The sequence below is a fragment of the Ascaphus truei genome, chromosome 3 (genome assembly GCF_040206685.1).
Source record: "Ascaphus truei isolate aAscTru1 chromosome 3, aAscTru1.hap1, whole genome shotgun sequence".
NCBI classification, from domain to species: Eukaryota; Metazoa; Chordata; class Amphibia; order Anura; family Ascaphidae; genus Ascaphus; species Ascaphus truei.
In genome coordinates, this window is record NC_134485.1 from 378324470 (window position 1) to 378349045 (window position 24576).

The 24576-nt window shown below is 45.7% G+C and overlaps 1 protein-coding gene across 4 annotated transcripts in view; it reads left to right on the forward strand.

Moving 5' to 3' along the window:
* CRYL1 (crystallin lambda 1) overlaps positions 1-24576 on the forward strand; it is a 249736-nt gene that overhangs the window by 181126 nt on the left and 44034 nt on the right. For all 4 annotated transcript variants that reach the window (XM_075592296.1, XM_075592293.1, XM_075592295.1 and 1 more), the window contains exon 4: positions 16777-16938. In XM_075592296.1, the coding sequence (XP_075448411.1) occupies positions 16777-16938 (162 nt within the window). The remainder of the gene's footprint in view (positions 1-16776; positions 16939-24576) is intronic.

The window sequence follows — 24576 nt, forward strand, 5'->3', positions numbered from 1 at the left end:
GCTGGATAGACAGCAAGGGTTGTCACTGACGGTGGGGCCGTTATTGGAAGCCGGTGCTGGTGCATTGCTTGGCAGCGACTGTCGTTTCTTAGTTGGTTTTAACACGACCTTTCGCCTTTTGCCGTCTGCATGATCATAGATACAGGAAAAAGACGGTGATACACACCAATACCCTCCAACAAATTGTGGCTCAATACGATAAAAACAGGGATTGCTACATAACCTTTTCCTTATTGCACGCTTCCACGTATGAGGAGCTGGCAAAATTTGTAAAAGTCATAGTTTTCGATAAAATACTGATAAATTTGAACAACTGTTGCCATATTATCATCTGTTGCATTAACTCCGGCCCATATCAAATACGCGTAACTTCTGTCGGGTTTTTGGAAAACGGGCTGCACTTGAACACTCATGGCGACGGCTCTCTGGAGAATACTGTAACAGAAACTGGTCTTTGTCTTTATTTAATATGAAAAGCCAAAATTGATACATTTTTGCAACCTCTTCCTTCAGTCTCAAGGCCAATTTACAATAGCACACTGTGGTATCTTTTTTAAATGAAACACCTGCAAGTCGACACATTACTGAAGCGCATGCGCATTACAATTCATGAATATCTGCCATCTGGCGGACACGCGAAGAAACGCAACCTATTAAATCCGAACCATTCTCAATAAACGCATCAACCGCGCATGACCCGCGCATGACCTGTGGCTCAGAACGCAAAATGAATGCGGCACGCTCCCGGTGAAGTGCGTCGCATTCCAGGAAAAAGCCAGGGAAAAACCGGCGGTGAGCCGCAGCAGTATACGCTATACAGACATATGTAGCCTAAATAAATTAAATAATAAATGAATAAATTAAATGTGCAAACTGTATAAGGAAAGCTTAAAGAGCAAGTGGAGCAAGAGCAAGTAGGGGGGGGGGGTGAGAGAGAGAGGAGGGGGAGCAAGAGAGGGGGAGGTGGGGAGGGGAAGGCAAGAGAAAGAGAGAGAGAGAAAGAGAGAGAGAGAGAGAGAGGAGGAACATGAGAGAGAGGTGGGGGCAAGGGAGAAGGGGCAAGAGAAAGAGAGGGGGACAAGAGAAAGAGAGGGGGCAAGAGAGAGGAGGGGGCAAGTAAGAGCGAGGGCAAGAGAGAGAGAGAAGGGGCAAGAGAGAGGAGGGGGCAAGTAAGAGCGAGGGCAAGAGAGAGAGAGAAGGGGCAAGAGAGAGGGGAGCGGACAAAAGATAGGAAGGGGGCAAGAGCGAGGGGGAAAGAGAGGGGCGAGAGAGAGGGTTTATTTATTTATTTTAAAAGAGAGGGTTGGGGCAAGAGAGAGAAAGGGTCGGGGCAAGAGAGAGAGGCTCGGGGCAAGAGAGAGAGAGAGGCTCGGGCGAGAGAGAGAGGGTCGGGGCAAGAGAGAGGGTGGGAGGGAAGAGCGGGGGAGAAATGGAAAGGGAAAGAGGGGGAGAGGGACGGTTGGAAAGAAAGGATGAGGGAGAGGGGGTAAGAGGGGAGGGAGAGGGTGGTAAGAGAAGAGGGAAAGGGGGGAGAGGGAGGGGTTAAGGGAGGCAGAGGAAGGGGGTAAGAGAGGCAAAGGGAGAAAGGGGGAGTGGGGAAGAGAGGCAGAGGGGGAAGAGGGGGAAGGGGCAGAGAGGGAGAAATATAGTGGGTTGTGATTTTTGTGTTGGAGAATGAATAATGTAATTTGTTTTTTGGATTATGGCATGCTATTTGTGAGTGGGACTTGCCTTCTGGATCTATTTCACCCTCCTGATTCATTCTTCTCCACGGCAAGTAGGACATTTATGAAAGTAGACATAATGTTTTTTTTATCTAGAGTGTAATTTACAGGCCAGTAATTCAATGGGCTATGGTCCCTGTAGTCAACTCTATTCTGTCTGCAGGCCATATCCCTAAGACCTGGAAAACTGCTAGAGTTGTCCCAATCTTCAAAAGTGGGGACAAAAGCACTGTCTCAAACTACAGGCCAATCTCTCTTCTCCCAATACTATACAAAGTCATGGAAAAATGTGTTCACTCCCAATTAAGCGATTACTACTGTATACCAACCCCATGGATATCACATGTGGCATCCCGCACGGCTCTGTTCTGGGGTCCCTACTCTTCTCAGTGTTCATTAATGACAGCTTGTAAGGGGGCTTCTATACACAGGTATGCAGATGACACAATCCTATATGCACACAGCCCCAGCCTCTCCGACCTTGAACACATACTTCAATCTGACCTTTTGAGATTTGAAAATTGGATTTCCCAAAACAAACTATTTTTAAACACTGACAAGACTGTAACAATGGTATTTGGGACAAAGGCTACATTTTTAAAGCTTCCAATGACTGAGCTCCAGATCAGAACCAACGCTAATACCACCCTAACTCCTGTTACTAGTTTTAAATACTTGGGCAAATTGTTTGACTCCCATTTAACATTTGGGATGCACATTGAAACCCTGACATTCAAAACCTATGCCAAAATTAGGTGTACTTTATAGGAACAAATCCTCCCTAAGTCTGCTGGTCAGAAAGCGTATGGCACAGCAGATGATAATGCCAGTTATCGACTATGAGGACATAGTACAGCTCAATCCCGTTATAGCGCGATCCGCTACAACGCGGATCAGCTTATAACGATGTGTGAGTGTGGCGCCTGTTTTTGATAGCTATTTTTTTTTAAAGCTTTATTGCTGATGGCCGAACACACTCAATAGTCCCCTGCACATCACATCCCATCCCCCCCTGCCCATCACATCCCCCCTTCCTGCACATCACATCCCCAGCCTGCACATCACCCCCCAGCCTGCACATCACCCCTTCCTGCACATCACACCCCCCTGCCTGCACATCCCATCCCCCTGCCTGCACATCACCCCCCAAGGCTGCATATCACCCCACCAGCCTGCACATCACCACTTCCTGCACATCACCCCTTTTTGCACATCACATCCCCCTGCCTGCACATCACCCCCCCTGCACAACACATCCCATCCCCCTGCCTGCACATCACATCCCCCTGCCTGCACATCACATCCCCCTGCCTGCACATCACCCCCAAAGCATATCACCCCATCAGCCTGCACATCATCCCCCCAGCCTGCACATCACCACTTCCTGCACATCACCCCTTTTTGCACATCACATCCCCCTGCCTGCACATCACCCCCCTGCACAACACATCCCACCCCCCCTGCACATCACATCCCCTTGCCTGCACATTACCCCCCAGTCTGCACATCACCCTTTCCTGCACATCACATACCCCTGCCTGCACATCACCCCCCCTGCACTTCACATCCCACCCCCCTGCCCATCACATCCCCCCTTCCTGCACATCACATCCCCCTTTCTTGCCCATCACATCCCCCTTTCTTGCCCATCACATCCCCCCTTATTTCCCATCACATCCCCCCTTCCTGCACATCACACCCCCAGCCTGCACATCACCTCTCAGCCTGCACATCACCCCCCAGCCTGCACATCACCCCCAGCATGCACATCACCCCCAGCATGCACATCACCCCCAGCATGCACATCACCCCTTCCTGCACATCACATCCCCCTTTCTTGCCCATCACATCCCCCTTTCTTGCCCATCACATCCCCCCTTATTTCCCATCACATCCCCCCTTCCTGCACATCACATCCCCCTGCCTGCACATCACATCACCCTTTCTTGCCCATCACATCCCCCCTTCCTGCACATCACATCCCCAGCCTACACATCACCCCCCAGCCTGCACATCACCCCTTCCTGCACATCACATCCTCCTGCCTGCACATCACGCCCCCTAGCCTGAACATCCCTTTCCCCCATACACACACCTTTCCCCCTTCCATCCCTGTACCTCCGCTGTACCTCCGCTGGGGGGGAAGAGAGAAGGGAGATGGTTCCTGGCCGGGGACTCACACACACAGCTCACATCCCAGCCCAGACTCCGTGAGATCCTTCCCCCACTCCCACCCTCTCGCAGACTCACAGCTTCTCTGCACAGCACACAGATCAGCTGCTGCTGTAAATATCAGTAAGCGCTGCATGGGGAGGGTGCCGCTACGACACCGGTTCAGGGAGTGCTGGGAGAGTTATCCCAGCTCTCCCCCTCCAGTGGACGCGGAATCCCTGATCACGGCACCCATTTTATATTGCGATCCTGGTTATAACGCGGTCGTATCGGGTGGACCCCGAGGACCGCGTTATAACGGGGTTCAGCTGTATAGGGTTCGGCACCCCAAACCAACCTTAGCAAACTTGATACCCTCTACAATTCAATATGTAATTTTTTTCTCCAATGCAACAACAACACACATCACTGCAAAATGCTCAAAGAACTAGATTGAGTCTAGGTGCAAAGTTCATCTTTCCTGTCTTTCCTTCAAATACTTTCTGGGCAAGCTACCTGTCTACCTGAACAAGCTCCTCACCCCTACCACATGCAGCACTTATCATCTGAGATATGAATCCAAAAGACTGTTCATGGTCCCAAGGTTCAGCAAAATATCCGGACGCTCCTCCTTCTCTTACCGTGCACCCCAAAACTGGAACAATCTACCGGAGACTCTCACAGCCAACACCAGTCTAAGTTCTTTCAAAACTAAAGCGGTCTCACATTTTAATCTGGTCTGTAACTGTTACATACGCCTAGAATATATATTATCTTTTACTGCGCATGCAATGTCTTTGATATAATGTATACCCTGTTCACTTATGTAACTATGTATTTGTAACCATGTATTATTATGTATAACTCTATGCCCAGAACATACTTGAAAATGAGAGGTAACTCTCAATGTATTTCTTCCTGGTAAAACATTTTTTATAAATAAATAAAATAAATAAGGAAGCACTGGGTGCTACACGTAGCATGCCCATTGTAGACTCCAGTGGTGCCACAGAAGGTGGCACTACCAATTCTTCCATGTTCATGGCCTCACCTACATCCTGGGATGCTGATGGCCCTGTGTGTACAGTTAAGATTGAAGATAAGAATCTCTTGCTGCTGGATGTGAGTATGTGAACATAGCATTACCTGTAACATGGTCCAAGTACTTTAGTGTCCATGACATGGTCTAACCATGTCATGTTCTTGATTAAAGGGCCATTATTCCTTTCTGATCCGTTTCAAAAGCCACATTGCGTGAGAGGACACCTCCATGCCCTGCCATTCTTTGTTGTGCATTAGCGCTTCCTGTACCTGCGCCACCAAATCGGGCTGTATCGCCGCCTCACCCTTCATGAGCAGAGACCACCAAACCCTGTCACCTAGCACAGGCAGTAGTAGAGCACCAAACACTGTCACCTAGCACAGGCAGTACCAGAGCACCAAACCCTGTCACCTAGCACAGGCTGTAGCAGAGCACCAAACCCTGTCACCTAGCACAGGCAGTACCAGAGCACCAAACCCTGTCACCTAGCACAGGCAGTACCAGAGCACCAAACCCTGTCACCTAGCACAGTCAGTACCAGAGCACCAAACCCTGTCACCTAGCACAGGCTTTAGCAGACCACCAAACCCTGTCACCTAGCACAGGCAGTACCAGAGCACCAAACCCTGTCACCTAGCACAGGCAGTACCAGAGCACCAAACCCTGTCACCTAGCACAAGCTTTAGCAGACCACCACACCCTGTCACCTAGCACAGGCAGTACCAGAGCACCAAACCCTGTCACTTAGCACAGGCAGTACCAGAGCACCAAACACTGTCACCTAGCACAGGCTTTAGCAGACCACCAAACCCTGTCACCTAGCACAGGCAGTACCAGAGCACCAAACTCTATCACCTAGCACAGGCAGTACCAGAGCACCAAACCCTGTCACCTAGCACAGGCAGTACCAGAGCACCAAACCCTGTCACCTAGCACAGGCTGCAGCAGAGCACCAAACTCTGTCACCTAACACAGGCAGTACCAGAGCACCAAACCCTGCCACCTAGCTCAGGCAGTAGCAGCGTCTCCTATCACTGGTGCAGAGATGATCTTAACAATTGCTTACTGAAATTGTTATAAGTAGAAATTGTAAAATATTTCAAGAGTACCTTGCATTCACGTGGTTTAAAGAAACAAAAAACAAAAAAACTACTTTGTGAAAAATATATTTAATGCATTATTTAGATGTAACAAGCAGTGAATTTAATGTGATAACATAAGTTTTTCCTGCATGTGGTTGTACAAAATGACAGCAATCCCTTTCTTTCCTTCATTTTTTTTGTTTTGATAACATTGTAAAGATTAAGGAATTATTAATATTTTCTCTATTTCTGGCTCCTTTGTGTTCCATGGCAATCCCAGTCCTACTTCCCTTGACTCTGTATCCCATGAATTGAACATCTCACAAATATACCTAAAGTGAGTGGGCCAAACTGTTTCAAAGGCCCTTATTCTGTATTCTGTCAAGCCGTCCAAATTTTGATCAACTACTGTAGGTTTCAGATACCGGAAAAGAAGAAATAGTCAATCTCTTTTTTTACATAGTGGCCCTTCTCGCCTCCTCAACAATAATATGGTGTAGGAGTCGGAACATAATGAGTGGAGTATGCTGACCATGAATAAGATACTAGAGGGCCTCTTTTGCGGGAAGTAAAAGGCTAAAAATTAGTATGATAAACACCAAATTGCAATGTGTGTCATTACCACTGATAAACAATGATTTTTGAATAAAATGAAAACACTGGATAAACAAAAAAAGAAACACAGAAAACCAGAATCCTTATTTATGCTAAATAAAAAGGAAGTAAATATGTAGTATACCTACTATAGACTGGTCTATATACTGTTGTGTGAAAAAGAAAGTACACCCTCTTTGAATTCTATGGTTTTACATATCAGGACATAATAACAATCATCTGTTCCTTAGCAGGTCTTAAAATTAGGTAAATACTGATGCAGCGGCCTTTATTCGAACACATCACGGCGCCGATTTTGAGTTCTCTGCTGTTCCCCACGCAGCATGAACGCGGCCAATCGCCCCAGGCACCCGCGCTTATCGCGGATGTTTTGTTTGAATTTCATTGATTCTGTTTCTTCATTTGCAATAAAATGGATGAATTGTAATGTGTACAGTACTGTGCTACTGTGCTACTGTGTCCATTTCATGTTTTTAAAAGCCAGAACACTAAAATTCGTTTTTCTCGCATCTTAGTGAAGGCTGGAATTCATCCCGCGGTTTCAAATCAGGATTCCGATGTACATGAAGCGTGAAGTGTTCGAATAACGGCCGCTGCATCAGTACAACCTCAGATGAACAACAACACATGACATATTGCACCGTCATGATTTATTTAACAAAAATAAAGCCAAAATGGTGAAGCTATGTGTGAAAAACTAAGTACACCTTATGATTCAATAGCGTGTAGAACCACCTTTAGCAGCAATAACTTGAAGTAATTGTTTTCTGTATGACTTTATCAGTCTCTCACTTCGTTGTGGAGGAATTTTGGCTCACTCTTCTTTACAACGTTGTTTCAGTTCATTGAGGTTTGCGGGCATTTGTTTATGCACAGCTCCCTTAAGGTCCTGCCACAGCATTTCAATCGGGTTGAGGTCTGGACTTTGACTGGGCCATTGCAATACCTTGATTCTTTTCTTTTTCATCCATTCTGTTGTAGATTTGCTGGTGTGCTTGGGATCATTGTCCTGTTGCATGACCAAATTTCGGCCAAGCTTTAGCTGTCGGACAGATGGCCTCACATTTGACTCTAGAATACTTTGGTATACAGAGGAGTTCATGGTCGACTCAATGACTGCAAGGATCCCAGGTCCTGTGGCTGCAAAACAAGCCCAAATCATCACCCCTCCACCACTGTGCTTGACAGTTGGTATGAGGTGTTTGTGCTGATATGCTGTGTTTGGATTTCGCCAAAGTGGCGCTGTGCATTATGGCCAAATATCTCCACTTTGGTCTCGTCTGTCCAAAGGACATTGTTCCAGAAGTCTTGTGGTTTGTTCAGATGCAACTTTGCAAACCTAAGCCGTGCTGCCATGTTCTTTTTAGAGAGAAGAGGCTTTCTCCTGGCAACCCTTCCAAACAAACCATACATGTTCAGTCTTTTTCTAATTGTACTGTCATGAACTTTAACATTTAACATGCTAACTGAGGCCTGTAGAGTCTGAGATGTAACTCTTGGGTTTTTTGCAATTTCTCTGAGCATTGCACGGTCTGACCTTGGGGTGAATTTGCTGGGACGTCCACTTCTGGGAAGATTGGCAACTGTCTTGAATGTTTTCCACTTTTGAATAATCTTTCTCACTGTAGAATGATGGACTTTAAATTGTTTGGAAATGGCCTTATAACCCTTCCCAGATTGATGGGCAGCAACAATTGCTTCTCTAAGATAATTGCTGATGTCTTTCCTCCTTGGCATTGTGTTAACACACACCCTAATGCTCCAGACCAGCAAACTGCTAAAACGTCAGCTTTTATAGAGGTGGTCACACTTGCTGATGATCAATTAATCAAGGGCATTTGATTAGCAGCACCTGTCTGCTACTTAGCATCTTAATTCCTATGGAAGCAGTAAGAGTGTACTTAGTTTTTCACACATGGCTTCTCCATTTTGGCTTTATTTTTGTTAAATAAATCACGACACGGTGTAATATGTCATCTGTTGTTGTTCATCTGAGGTTGTATTTACCTCATTTTTAGACATGCTAAGGAACAGATGATTGCTATTATGTCCTGATGTGTAAAATCATGGAATTCAAAGAGGGTGTACTTTCTTTTTCACACAACTGTATGAAAAATCCGGCCAGGAAGTTAGTGGGGGAAATTATCTACATTATATATCAGCAGTCAGAAAAAGAAATAAAATCTGGGCTAGCCTGAAAACAAACTGTATATTTTGACCAAAAACAAGACATGAATGAACAGGATCATGTTATTAATTGAGCTAAATTTGCCCTCCATTTTGTCAATGCAGCATCTCATTTCATGGAAATGTTGGTGTACTGTATTTTAGCCAGCTATTGTTTGATCTGCTTTCCCATGGCACATAGAATAGTCGCAGCCTTGTCTACTCCCTCTGAAATCAACCAGCACGTTGAGACGTTCATTGGAAAGTCCTCTGTTCTCTCTGTCCCTGGGGAGTCAGAGCCCCTGATGACTGAGTATTCCATGTTTGACAGAGACTGTATTGGAATGGTCCAACAACAGAATACAATTATACTAGTATAAATGAGCCTTCGAGCAAATAGTCTATTCATACATTTTATATAATCAGTGCTGGTTTGAGTTTCTTGCAGCCTTGAGCATTCGTACCTCTGGTTATCCGAATGGAGGGGCGCATAGCATTTCATTATTTGTTCTCACAATGGGACTATTCTTTGCACTTCTTTTATGGCTTTGCACAGAAACTCAAAACTTTTAGTCTGATGGCATTCTGAAAGAAACTGTTTACACTTTACTAGAACACCATGTGTTGCTGTTGAAATGAAAACTGTGGCTCTTAGTGGATTGCAGTGATTTGATAAGATTGGAGCAACCCAAATGTGCAAATATTAATTTGCACAGAATTAGAATCTGAGAAAATTATTATTTTTCATACTGTTTATGTGCTATCTATAATAAAATGTGTACATTTTTTTTAATCGTCCAAGAAAATCTTTTGTTAATTCCTATTGTATGTAGCACTGCCAATGTGATCAACGTGACACACAAAGGCACTATAGGATACAGGGGGGCGCAAACTTTTTTCCCTGCGCCCCCCTGACGGCTGTCCCCTCACTCCCGCGCCCCCCCCAACCCCAACTTACCCGCGCTCCGGCGTAATGACGTCACGTTGCCATAGCAACGTGACATCACATGACCTCGCAGCGTCATTTTGACACCGCGTTGCCATGGCGCCGCAGGGAGGAAGCCGCCGGAGCCACGGTAAGTTAGGTTTACGGAGCCCTGCAGCTCCCCCGGCACTTAATTTAAGTGCCTTCGGGAAGCGCGCGGGGCCTCTGTAAACCCCGCGCCCCCGGTCGGCAGTGTCGCGCCCCCCCTGGGGGTCGCGCCCCACAGTTTGCGCACCGCTGATATGATATATGGTGATGGAGTAGTGACATATGGGGACAGGGTTATGATGAATGGTGGCGCTGGGGGGGTATGGATTCAAGATCTAAGCAGTGTGAGATTTACCTCGTGCTACGTGAGACGGGGAAACAGAGCCCCAATGCTCGAGTCATGCAAGTTGGCTGTAAATGTAGGGTTCAGTACATGATAGCTCAGAAAGTAGTTTCCTCCCTTAACTCACTGAGATTCCAGATAGGGTTAAAAACCATATGGATTAAACCTATGGGAAACAATTACTTCTGTTGCCCCTAAAAAGGCTGTGAATGAAGCAGGATTTGCATGTCTGAAATGGAGGTAAAGGAGGGTTAGGGGGTTGGGGGTGGCATTGCCTTGACATGAGCCACATAGAGAATTGCTTAAAGTTTGTGAGGAGGCCATAGATAGAGATAAATTCCAGTGCCAATGTTAATGTGTATAAGGGCAAAGGGAATACTGGGCTAGTATTCTAATAGCTGCAATTGGAGTTGGGGAAGTCAAGGCTGGTTTGGGAAGTTAGACGTGGGGAGAGAATGGCATCAGAAGGACAACAGTTCATTAATCAAGGATGAAAAAATATCACAAATATTTATCGGTCAGGATAACACTTCACTCCCTCCCCCCTCACAGATCCTCCCCTCATTCAGTCACAGCCCCCCCCATTATATCCATACACACCTCCCCCTTTATATCCACACAGACCCCCCCTTATATCCACACAGATCCCACCCCCTTATACACACACAGGCCTTCCCCTTTATATGCACACAGACCCCCCTCTCATTCCTGCACAGAGCCCCCCCATAAACACACAGACCCCCCTAATACCTATACAGATCCCCTCTTCATACCTACACAGACCCCTCCACCCCTAAATAGTTAATACTCTTATCCTTCTGTCATTGTGGCAGCAAAGGTCAAAATCAAAAGGCCTGAAGTGAAAGATGCAGCCTCCTTTTCTTTGGACCGCACGGCTTAAAGGCACTGAACTGAAGAGTGTGTGAAGTCAGTGTGCCTGTCTTTCACCGCTGGAGTTTCAATACTTGCCCCCACAATGCCTATCGAGTCTCCAGCAGTGAGTGACTGGCACGATATCTTCACACAGCCTGCAGTTGAGCGTCTTCAAGCGCGTAGTCCAATGAAAGGAGGCTGCATCTTTCACTCGCCTGCCCTGAATCTCCATTCATCCCGGATGAGGGAAAAGTGGACTTTTCCAGCCCAGCCCTACCAATAATGATTGCATATAAATACAGTAGGAGATACTTTATATGAGGCAATACAAACAACTCAACTGGGCTGAGATTCCTGAATAAACCATAGAGCAAGATCATTGCACTTGACTTTAGCAGTGTTAGTCGTGAGTTTCAAAATTAGTGGATGCCATCTTTTTACTCAGACTGGAGAAGGGCTTCAATATTTATACACAAAGATCACACAAACTGTAAGGAATTAGCCATTTTTTAAGCAAAAGACTGAAAAGGTCAACAGTGGAATGGGCTTTTCCCCGACACAATAATTTCATGTTTGTTTATTAATGACATTGAGGTTGGCATAGAGAGCAAAGTCTCCATCTTTGCTGATGACACTAAATTGTGTAAGGTAGTAGAATAAGAACATTGTGTAATTTTTCTCCAGAAGGACTTGGATAGAGTAGAAACTTGGGCAGGTAAATGGCAGATGAAGTTTAATACAGATCAATGTAAAGTTATACATTTGGGAAACAGAAATAAACAGGCAATTTACAAATGAATGGGGAAAAAGTAGGTGAATCCTTGATGGAGAAGGATTTAGGAGTGCATGTAGACAGCAAGCTTAAAATAGTATCCAGTGTCATGCAGTAGCTGCAAAGGTAAATAAGATCTTATCTTTCATTAAACAGGGAATGGATATAAGAGAAGTAAGCATAATTATGCCCCTCTATAAAGCATTAGTAAGACCACATCTTGAATATGGAGTACAGTTAGATATCATCAAAAACGGTTGGACATCTTTTTAGAAAGGAAAGGTATACAAGGATATACTAAATAAGTAAACATGGGAGGGATGTTGATCCAGGGAGTAATCGGATTGCCAATTCTTGCGGGTCAGAAAGGAATTTATTTTTTCTCTTATGAGATATCATTGGATGATACAACACTGGGGTTTTTTGTTTGCCTTCCTCTGGATCAATATACTGTAAGTAGAGATATAGGATAGAGTATCTGTGGTCTAAATTTAGCATGAGTTGAACTTGTTGGACATATGTCTTTTTTCAACTTCATCTACTATGTAACTATGTTAACAGGATAGGGTAAGAGATGCCTTAATAATAATGTAATGTTACAATAACAGCTCATATCCACAAACGTGGCTTATGGTTAATGCTGGGACTGAACTTTACATTGGCCAAAATATCTAACTAAAAAAACATATTTTATTATTAGTATTAGCATTATTATTAGTACTGAAGCATTATTTCTTGTAATTATTACCATGTATGTTTTGTCATTTGGATGTAGCACTGGGCACCCCCTGTCGTTTGTTAGTTAGGTTACAGTATACCTAAACTTGGTTTTAACCCACATCCCGACCCCAAGGTCTGTTTTTTTTTTTTTTTTGTAACATTGACAGCCCCAGCTACTTAAAGCAATAAGTACTTCAGTCCATAGACCAGGCCTGCACAACTTGTAAAGTGAGAAGGGCCGAACTGCTCCAAAGAAATCTGATTTGGGCCGCACCGGTAAAATCCTCATCATCATCATATTTCCCCCAGCAACCCTCATCATCATCCTCATCATATCTTCTCTCCCGCCCCCCACAGATCATCATCATATCACCCCCCCCCCCACAACCCTGATATGAGGGTGATGATGAGGGGTGCTGGGGGAGATATGAGGATGGTCATACCAGATAGGGCTGTATAGTTCTTTCCCGGGGCTCAAGGCAACTGTTCCATTGCCCTCACCCCCCCCCCCCCCCAGTGTCGGCAGCCTTTGCGAGACTCCCCCTCTCTCTCACACCCCCATCTCTCCTCCTCACATATAATAATCCCCCTCCACATCACACACAGGCACAGACACTGACCTGCACAGACACAGACACTGACCCACACAGACACTGACCCGCACAGACAAAGACACTGACCCGCACAGACACTGACCCGCACAGACACAGACACTGACCCGCACAGACACTGACCCGCACAGGCACAGACACTGACCCGCACAGGCACAGACACTGACACTGACCCGCACAGACACAGACACTGACCGACACAGACACTGACCCGCACATACAGAGACACTGACCCGCACAGACATTGACCCGCACAGACACAGACACTGACCCGCAGAGACACTGACCCGCAGAGACACTGACCCACAGAGACACTGACCCACACAGACACTGACCCGCACAGACACTGACCTGCACAGACACTGACCCGCACAGACACTGACCTGCACAGACACTGACCTGCACATACACAGACACTGACCCGCACATACACAGACACTGACCCGCACAGACACAGCCACTGACCCGTACAGACACAGACACTGACCTGCACAGACACTGACCCGCACAGACATTGACCCACACAGACACTGACCCGCACAGACACTGACCCGCACAGACACTCTGACACTGACCCGCACAGCCACTCATCCACTGCCACACTGCCACTCTGACACTGCTACTCTGACACTGCCACACTGACACACTGACACTCTGCCACTGCCCCTCAAACACTGCCCCTCTGACAATGCCCCTCTGACACTGCCACTGCCACAGCCACACTGAAACTCTGACACTGCCACAGCCACACTGCCACACTGCCACAGCGACACTGCCACACTGACACTCTGACACTCTGACACTGCCACAGCCACATTGACACACATTGACACTGCCACTGCCACACCCACACTGCCACAGCCACACTGACACTCTGACACTGCCACAACCACAGCCACACTGACTTGTAAAGTGAGAAGGGCCGAACTGCTCCAAAGAAAACTGATTTGGGCCTCACGGGTAAAATCCTCATCATCATCATATTTCCCCCAGCACCCCTCATCATCATCCTCATCATATCTTCTCTCCCCCCCCACAGATCATCATCATATCACCCCCCCCCACAACCCAGATATGAGGGTGATGATGAGGGGTGCTGGGGGAGATATGAGGATGGTCATACCAGATAGGGCTGTAGAGTGCTTTCCTGGGGCTCAAGACAACTGTTCCATTGCCCTCACCCCCCCCCCCCCCCCAGTGTCAGCAGCCTTTGCGAGACTCCCCCTCTCTCTCACACCCCCATCTCTCCCCCTCACATATAATACTCCCCCTCCACATCACACACAGGCACAGACACTGACCTGCACAGACACAGACACTGACCCGCACAGACACAGACACTGACCCGCACAAACAAAGACACTGACCCGCACAGACAGAGACACTGACCGACACAGACACTGACCCGCACAGACACTGACCCACACAGACACAGACACTGACCCACACAGACACAGAAACTGACCCGCACAGACACAGACACTGACCCGCACAGACACAGACACTGACCCGCACAGGCACAGACACTGACCCACACAGGCACAGACACAGACACTGACACTGACCCGCACAGACACTGACACTGACCCACACAGACACTGACCCCCACAGACACTGACACTGACCCGCACAGACACAGACACTGACCCGCACAGACACTGACCCGCACAGACACAGACACTGACCCACACAGACACAGACACTGACCCGCACAGACACTGACCCGCACAGACACTGACCCGCACAGACACTGACCCGCACAGACACTGACCCGCACAGACACTGACCCGCACAGACACTGACACTGACCCGCACAGACACAGACACTGACCCGCACAGACACTGACCCGCACAGACACTGACCCGCACAGACACAGACACTGACCCACACAGACACAGACACTGACCCGCACAGACACTGACCCGCACAGACACTGACCCGCACATACACTGACCCGCACAGACACTGACCCGCACAGACACAGACACTGACCTGCACATACACAGACACTGACCCGCACAGACACTGACCTGCACAGACACAGACACTGATCCGCACAGACACTGACCCGCACAGACACTGAACCGTACAGACACTGACCCGCACAGACACTGACCCGCACAGACACTGACCCGCACAGACACTGACCCGCACAGACACTGACCCGCACAGACACTGACCCACACAGACACAGACCCGTACAGACACAGCGTACAGACACAGACCCGCACAGACACTGACCCGCACAGACACTGACCTGCACAGACACTGACCCTGACCCGCACAGCCACTCTGACCCTGACCCGCACAGCCACTCTGACCCTGACCCGCACAGCCACTGACACTCTGACACTGCCACACTGACACTGCCACACTGCCACTGCCACTCTGACACACTGACACTCTGCCACTGCCCCTCTGACACTGCCCCTCTGACACTGCCCCTCTGACACTGCCACTGCCAGAGCCACACTGAAACTCTGACACTGCCACAGCCACACTGCCACACTTGCACATTGCCACAGCCACACTGACACACTGACACTCTGACACTGCCACAGCCACACTGACATACATTGACACTGCCACACCCACAGTGCCACAGCCACACTGACACTCTGACACTGACACAGCCACACTGCCACTCTGACAAAGCCACACTGACACTCTGACACTTCCACAGCCACACTGCCACACTGCCACAGCCACACTGCCACTGACTCTGACACACTGACACTGCCAGTAGCTATGAGGAGCAGCTGCAGGGGGGGGGGTGTCCTACCTTTCACTGTGGAGCATGGCTGGAGGGAGCGGGGGAAGACATCTTGGGCACTGGCAGCAGGCACCTCACTTCCTGCTCTCACTAATGAGGCTCCGCTGTCACTGTACCCTCCCCCACTCTCTGCAGTCAGACCGGCCTCAGCTCTGTTCCTTCTCTCCTCTCTGCCTGCAGGGGATCGCATCAAACTGCTGGCGCTCCTTCCCTAATAGGCAGAGAGGGCTCTGGGGGTTGGGGAGGGGAAGGAGGGAGGGCATCACGATGCTAGCGCTCCTTCAATGTATCGGCAGAGCGGGGGGGGGGGAGAGGGGTGCATCGCGGGCCGCACAGGGAGTCCAGGCCCGCGGGCCGTATGTTGTGCAGGCCTGCCATAGACTATCTTCTCTCAATGCTCTGTGCCCCATCTGCTTCACAGTGCCGAGAACTATTCTGATGAAAGAAAAGTTAAAGTTGACTATTTTAAAGTGACATTCAATGGACACCTTTTTATTAATGAATTTTCGCTGTATTATGCCTTAGTGGCTTATGTTTTTCCCTTTTTTTGTGTGCTCTCAGTTCCTGCTGAAATGAGTATTTTTGCAACAGGGGAGATTCATGATACAAAAAGCCTCCGAAAGTAAATAGAATTGGAAAAGAGATGAATACATAAACAGAACATTAGTAATTTTAAGGAGACGGAGGAGAATTAGTGGACATTGGACTGCAATGGAGGTGTATTTAACGAATGACTTCAGGCCCAAGGCTCAGGATGAAATGTGAGACACTATCACTGGATCAAAAAAGGTTTTGTTTCAGCACACTGCGCATTTTTGTATTAATCTCTTACTGTGAAACATTAGTATGTAATGTGCAATTTTCATGAAAGGACATGATGGCTTTGGTAATAAAAAATAATTGAGCTTTTTTTTTTTTTTATCATTTTAGGAGTGCGTTCCTGAAAGCCTGGAATTAAAACTGAAGATTTTTGCTGAATTAGATCTTCATGTCAATGACGCAGCAATAATAAGCAGCTCAACATCCTGCCTTTCACCAACAAAGATGTTTAATGGACTTCAACATGTCAAGAATTGCATAGTAGCACATCCTGTAAGTCGTCTGTATTTTTGAGTAGATTTATTTGATTGGTAGATAATCCGCGTAATTATGAATTTTCTTAATGAATTTTCCCTGCTCAGACTTCTGTCTGGGAGTATGGGAATTAACTCGGAACCATACGAAGCACAGCTCAAATCACTATCAATTTTACCATCAATGAGATGGGAACAGTAGGAAGAGGTTTTTCTCAGTGACGGCTTCATGCTCATAAACATGTTGGCGCATCATTAGGCCCCATCCCAGAGGATAGGTAAAACGTTTGACTCTGTAACACTTGCTTCGGTTAAACCTCATTCACCTCTCATTTGTTTAAATTATTATACACTTTTTTTTTTTAATCCTTAAAATTAAAAACATCTATCCATCTGAGTGAAATTAGGGACTGCTATGTTCTCCGCACTTTCTCTTTACCTGCCTCTCTCTCGCTTCGTACAGCGGGATCTGGTGGCTGGGTCTTGGGATTGTGGGTGTGACCTCAGAGCAATATAAAGATATAGGATTATAATATTAATAATAAATGTTTCTTAGGTTACGCAGACAATTTACACAGAGCTTGTACATGTCACAATGAGTCTCTGAAGAACTTCGTTTATAATAACTGCTCAAGCAAGAGTTTTTAAAAAAGAAAGCAGAAAGTACCAATACAGCACTCTACACTAGGAATAAAAATTGTACATTTATTCATCATAACAACATAACTCTGAAACATCAATGTAGCAGCTACGCCATGACAATAATGTGCATAGAGAAATGCATAACGTACTTCCATCTGTCAAAAGATACTGAAGACACCATCCTATGGAGGTCAAATATAGTCAATATTAATGAAACATAAAGATGACATATATGAAAATACAAATATAGTTAAACCTGTGTGTAAGTTTTATGGTAAATATTCTGGATCCAAATATTCAACACAATCATAACAAAAGGACATGAATGCACAATAGCACTCTTAAATACATAAGTATAAATTATACAAAGAACATAGTAATACATTTCAACTAAATTCTAGCTCCCCAGTAAAGGAGTACTGAGTCCATAACAGTTTCAGCTGCATATACATAGAAAGCTGCTAAAACCATATGATGCTTTGTCCCCAATTGCACAACTTCTTCCACGTCTGGTATTAGAGACCATGTGACACCTTTTTATATTCTCATACATCTAGCATTAATTCTGGTCTTACCGTTACAGTGGAAGCAGCAAGGCACATTCTCATAAAGGAAAAAAACAGGTATAAGAAGCACTCATGAGCACACACATTCAATAAATATAAAAACATTTATAAAAAGAATGTAAATAATAACTAGTTTAAACCAAACAGGACATTGGTCCCTAGTTGGTGTATCTATTTAGTATCTTTCTGTAGTAAGATCTTCCTTTATTATTTCCAAATGTATTTTGTCTATTATTTGAAGTCTTTTCCACTAGCATTATGGTGCTGAAAAAGTGCTTAGAAACAGGGTGGAGTTACGTATAAGATAAATAAGCTACAGATTAGGGCCTTGCAATTTGAATGGCTTCCAAAATACTAAAAACAAAACAATTCTTCAAATACCTATGATGTATTTGAGGGGCCCCATAAATCCAAAGGGTCTATTGATTATAGTAGAATAAAAATCAATTCAGTATCTCAATGGTCCACCTTTGTGAAGATGTAAATCTACTTATAAAAGATTACCCTTGATGCTGATGATGACCTTATTGGAGCAATTAATCCGTTCCATGTCTATATTACGCAAAGAAGGGTGGGGAGCTGTGTTGGTCCTTCCTTCCATGTAGTAACAAAGGATGGAGAGTGAGTAGGTGGTACAGTATGATACCTTTTATTGGACCAACAAGTAGTTGATATGTTACAAGCTTTCGAACTTCTCAGGGTTCGTCATAAAGTCTATTGAACATATTAGGATATCTAGAGATGCATACTGCTCCCATAGCTGTGTCCCTCCTTTGTAACCAGAATACGTCTTTTGACTCAATACATATGGAGGCATGTTATGCATTTCTCTATGCACGTTATTGTGATTGCATAGCTGCTATATTTATGTTGTAAGATGTTCCAGGATTTTTTCTCTCCAAATTATTGTCATTAATAAATGTTTCGCTGCTATATAAGGGCACTTTCTTTTTTTTAAATGAGTCTCTGCCATAATGAATTTACCATCTACTTGTGGTGTCTGATGCACAGGGACCTACAGGAATATGCTGTCACTGGGATTAGATCAGTGTTCACCTGTTTCTTATCACTCAGCTACTCCTTAAGTTTTTAAAAGCAAAGCCATTAGTGCATCTAAAAATTAGGTTTAAAGCAGCGCCTTGTGAAAAGAATGTCCCACATAGTGATCCAGCACTATACTTCTTGGGGTTTCATACAGCAGAGGGCATTTTCCACTTGTGTATTTTCATACACCCAGTGAATAGTGGACAAGTGGGTGCCATTTGTAATGTCAAGTTTTCAATTGTGGTAACAGGATGGAATGTGTGTAAATAACACGTTAAGATCTGCTGGCTGCCGTGACTCAATCCCTTTTGCTTTCTAATGTCATAAATGACATTATAAAATCGTTAAAGGACAGGATCCAGTGGCACTCCAAAAACGTTTGGCAAGAGTCAAATAGACATTTAGAGTTTCTTTAATGATGCAGACGTAGTGCACAATATTTACCATACAACTGCTGCAGCCGTCCCCCACCCCACGGACCAGGAGGTAAGGGGACCTGGCTACACTTGTATTTTGTTTGTTTGTAAAAAACAGTTCCCTCTTCTCTCTCTACCATTTAAAATTGTTTACAATAAAATATTTCCACATGGTCATCTTTTTTTCCAGGCTAACGAGACTGAGAGACATAATTTGGAAGCAGTGCTGCTCAGTATGACACTTTCCAGCAGTTGAAGACACCGTTCAACTCTCAAGTGAATGGGGCCAGAACGTGTCTTCTGGTGTCTTTTAGTGTAGCACCATTTAGTAAATATGGTCCCTAATCTTTTCAGCCTTACCTTATAAGTTAAATTGCCTATGCCTTTTATCATTCTTATTGGGCATGCCTTTTATCATTCTTATTGCCCTTCTTTGAACGAAATACTGCAATGGCTGATAAATATTTATATTTTAACACTATCCGTGCTTTTAAAAATGTTCTCCATATTGCTCATGGATAACTATTTTGTAGCCAGGATATAGATAGACAGTTTGCTCACATCACCTGGACAAAGCAGAACAAAAACTGCACAATTGTCCCACGTGAGCTGGGCTTCAAAGTTTCTTCAATTACATGTTTATAAGTACTTTTTAGGGAAATTTAAATTGGCCTTTAATTTGCTAATATAGTTTCACTGACGACTTCAAGCTTAACAATACTTGATTGAACAGGCAAACACTTTTGTACACGCTTTGCAGCATATTGAACATAACACTTTCTATTATGCAGCTGTCTTTGCATTAGTATACAGAACCAATACCAATAGTCTGTTAGTTCACAGGATACTTTACCTTCATTGATATTCATTGATGTTATTGTTATAATCCATGCCAATATGACTTTGTGCCAGTTGCATTAGCTATACCTTGCTCTGATGCACTAGTTCTGCAACCCAACACAAATCTCCACCTACTGTAGTTTACTTGATCTCATGTTTCCTTTATCCATCATCACATGGTGTGTTACTCCAGTCCTAGAAAATGCATAACTGCGCTGATTGCCAGTTTGTTATTTTGCCATTTTTTATATTTACTTTAGATTTATGCTTGCCTTCTCAGGGGGTTCTTAATTTTTTTAGATTCAGAAATCAATGATTTTTAACAATGAAAAAAAAATAGCAGGATATGCTCAGGTGGGGCAATATACTAGCACTGTATGGGGTAGACTCATATAGGCTTCTGGGAAGAGGCGTTGCTACTCTAACATAATAAAGGTCACAATCAAATATGTGTACAGCGTGTATAATCTCTTAAACTGGCAGCTAAAATTGTGGACACCATCCTAGCAGCCAAACATGAATGTGCTATAGTGTTTTACAAGCCGAGCAGATAATGAGAAAGAGTTCTATGTCTGTTGAAATTCTTTGATAAAAAGCATTTAGAATAACCTACGTGCTAAATGGAACATGATGACATATTTACTGTGTGCTGATTAAATATTAGAACCGCCACAGTTTAGATTGTAGGTTATGTTAGCAAAATATCATAAAGTGTAGCTGATGGTACTCAATTTCACTGAGTACAGTACATGGGTCTCATCAACTATATATAAGAATCTGTAGCACACTCAATCGCCCTATAAAACATACAGAAAAAAAGCTTTGGGGGAATTATATGATCAAGGGGGTATTTCTCATTAACTAAATAACATATCTGCGGAGATGTGTTCTGCCAGTATGTTGGGACTTGCAATTTTTGGGGAGCTTAAGTTGTATAACAAAAATGCATGAAAGTGTTGTATTAACTAAAACAGTACTTACTTTAAAAAATAATAATATAAACTACTTTTAATTTCTGGCCAGGAGATGATTTTCAAACATACATAAAGCAGTATACCTTGTGGTCTTTTACAAACCATCATTTTTAGTTGTATGCTTTTACAATACTATTAGGTAGCACATGATGCAAAAACACATAACGCACAATATCCAGTGTACACTAATAACCGGAAAACCTGCACTAATTTGTGTTTGGCTGCAAAATTTTAATTTGTGTGGTAGTTGACACTTGATTAGATTGTAAACTCTTCGGGGCAGGGACTCCTTTTCCTATTGTTTTGTCGGAAGCGCTTTTCCCCATTGTGTTATAATATTGTCGCATGACCAGAAGATAAAAGCATCGGTCCGCAATTTTATTTGTCTTTTACTTATTTAACTTGCTTAAAGTTAAATGAAAAAAGGCCACAGAGAGGGAGGACAATACTAACCATGAAGTGGCAAGCGGGACGCCGAGGGAGCTGGTGTAAAAACAGTCCCGACTGCAGTTTCTCCGCGGCAGATGGAATCACCGCTGGGACTTTTTTTCATTTGATTTTCATGGTTACATTGGTTTCATGAGTATTGGGGTGTTGCTGTAGTGATCATTGTGGTTACTTTATTAGGTAGACACTCTGTATTCATGCCATTGCACTTTATATGCACTTCACTTGTGTATTTATTTTGTATTCATTACACTTAATAGTAATTGTGCTATTTTACTTGCCATTTGGAGTGCTTACACTTTAGGTGATTTTTCATAGTATTTATTTTGCACGTGTATATGCACTTTATAAACGTATTCTGTTTCTGATATACTTACAGTATTTTCACCGAAAGGGACATTGTTTTGTCTGTATTTAGGTTTTGTTAATTTCACTTTGGGTGATTAATTTAATCACTTTGTATCGCTCATCACATTTATTTGTGTTATTGTATCTCAGCTTGTATTTTAACTTGTGTAGCGGTCATGTAAAATGCCTACAGTCATCTCTCCTGTTGGCAGTAAGGCCTGGTAAGTGTGGGCATGCCAGCAGTAATTATGGAGGTTTCCCCTCACACCCTGGTGGGGTGCTCTGTGTATGGCTGGGACTGGTCACATGCTCTGACTCCATGGTTAGTGATGTCAGAGATGTGTCAGCCTCAGAAGCTTACATAAGGCACAGCACTGTGTCTAAAAGTTGTTGTGTTGTTAGTTGTTCTGCTGAGAAAGGAGTTCCAGCTCTTGTCAGAGCTGAGGAAGGAGTTCAAGTTCTATCAGAGTGTCAGTTATGTTATAGTAACTCCATGGGAGGCTGTGTCCAAGGACCTGGCACAGGACAGTGATTCCTGCGGGAATAAGTGAATCCCTGATCTGGGTGACATACCTAACTAAAGGGAGCACTGGCGAGATGAGCGGCTGAAGATACTCCTTGTGGAGGGCAGTTGCCCTGCCGTGTCAATAAAGATGAGTTCAGCCAGAAACCCTCTCGTGTATCTATCTGGAATGAGTGTACAGAGAGGAGCACCACGGAGGAGTTCCTCGCCAGGATCATCCCCATGCGGACGCAGGGACCCTGGTGAGGTGGAGGCGCTGCACTGGAACTAGGTGAGACTCAGCACACTACCTCAGCTGCCTGTCTGACGGGTCCTCCCCACACACCATCATGCGGGAGACTCAGGAGTCCTGTAGCCAGCAGGTGCACCATCAGGCATATTCACACTGTAATGGGGTCCGGTTAGACCACAGGGGCCAATGTGAGATTGGGTGGGTCAGGCCGGGCCACAAAACCCGTTACATTTGGAGGCGAGCTGCTGAGATCAGATCCGTCAACAGGACAGGCTTTTAGCTAGGTCACTTGGAAACAGGGAGAGTGTCTGCTGCCACTTTGTGCTGCGTAGGGACGGACCTAGGGGTGGTCAGGGGGCTGACGGGATATTGTCAGTTCGCAGGGACAACCTAGGGGCCTGAAGGGAGTGAGGGGTCTGGAGCGGGCTATAGCTGACCGAGTCACCTTGAGGCAGTGCTAGTTGGTAGGATGCCAGAAGGGACAGCCTGTTAACTTGGTCAGGAGTCCTGGAGAGGGTCTGCGCTAGGCTGACCAAGACAGGTAGACGCCCCAAGTACTGCATGGCAGAGCCAGCCAGAGTACCTAGCCATTCCAGACACTCACCGTAGGGAGCACAGACTGGGAGGAAGGAGTCACAGCAGACACTGAGAGAGTGAGCCTAGCCTGAGGTAGTGCAACACTGAGTCACACCTAGATAAGGTACACATGTGGTGGTGCATCTGAGCTAATCTTTATTGTACCGGTGTGGTGGCTGCCCCGCAGAGTGGAGCCTCATGTACGACAACTGTTATGAGAGAGTGGAGGATCCGCGTGGCGCGGAGAACGTAAAATGGCGGACAGAGGCTGATGGGGAGGGCACCCGTGGCGTGCAACCCACTGAAGAGCAGACTGTCGCTGAATTGTCCTTAACGAGGCTGCTCTGGAGCGGAGCGAAGGCTATGGCTGCCCCGTTTTTATCCTGTATGGGACAGCGAGGGGCCACCCTTGAAGAGTGTGAAGAAATTGTTATAATTGGGGGAGAACCCCGTGAGGAGAGCGAACGAATGGACTTTTTGGGCGCAAAAAACAACCAAAATGGCGGTTCCCGCTTGCTAGGGAAACCGCATGGGCCAGGCGCCGAAAAAATGGCTGCTGCAGGACTTGCACAGAGCTGGCCGGGAATGGCGCGAACAGCAGAGCCCCGCCCTGATGGGGGGCATGGCGCGAAAGCTATGGCTGCGCCGGGATGGACAGTGACTAATTCAGCCCCTGTGCTGAGTCAACCGTTGAGTTTATGGGACCCTCCCCTGATTTCTACCAGGGGGAGTGACTTTCAATTATGGCCTGTGGGGATGCACCCACTGGGCCCAGGGACTGATATCCAGACGGCGCCACTACAAAAAGTAGTTCCGGCCGTGGAGGTGATTTGCAAGCAAAGGTACCTTGTGCAAAAAGCTGCTGCAAGGAGAAGGCGGGAACTAGCCGCGGGAAAAGACTCCAGCTCTGAGGAGGAATCTGGCGCGAAAACGCAGACCGCGCCCACCAGGACTGAGAGAGGTGCGGCCTTAATTAAGGGGCATGATATTCCCCTGTGGGACCCGCCCATTATTGCAACCCCTGGGGGCGGGTTCCAACTCTGTCAGAG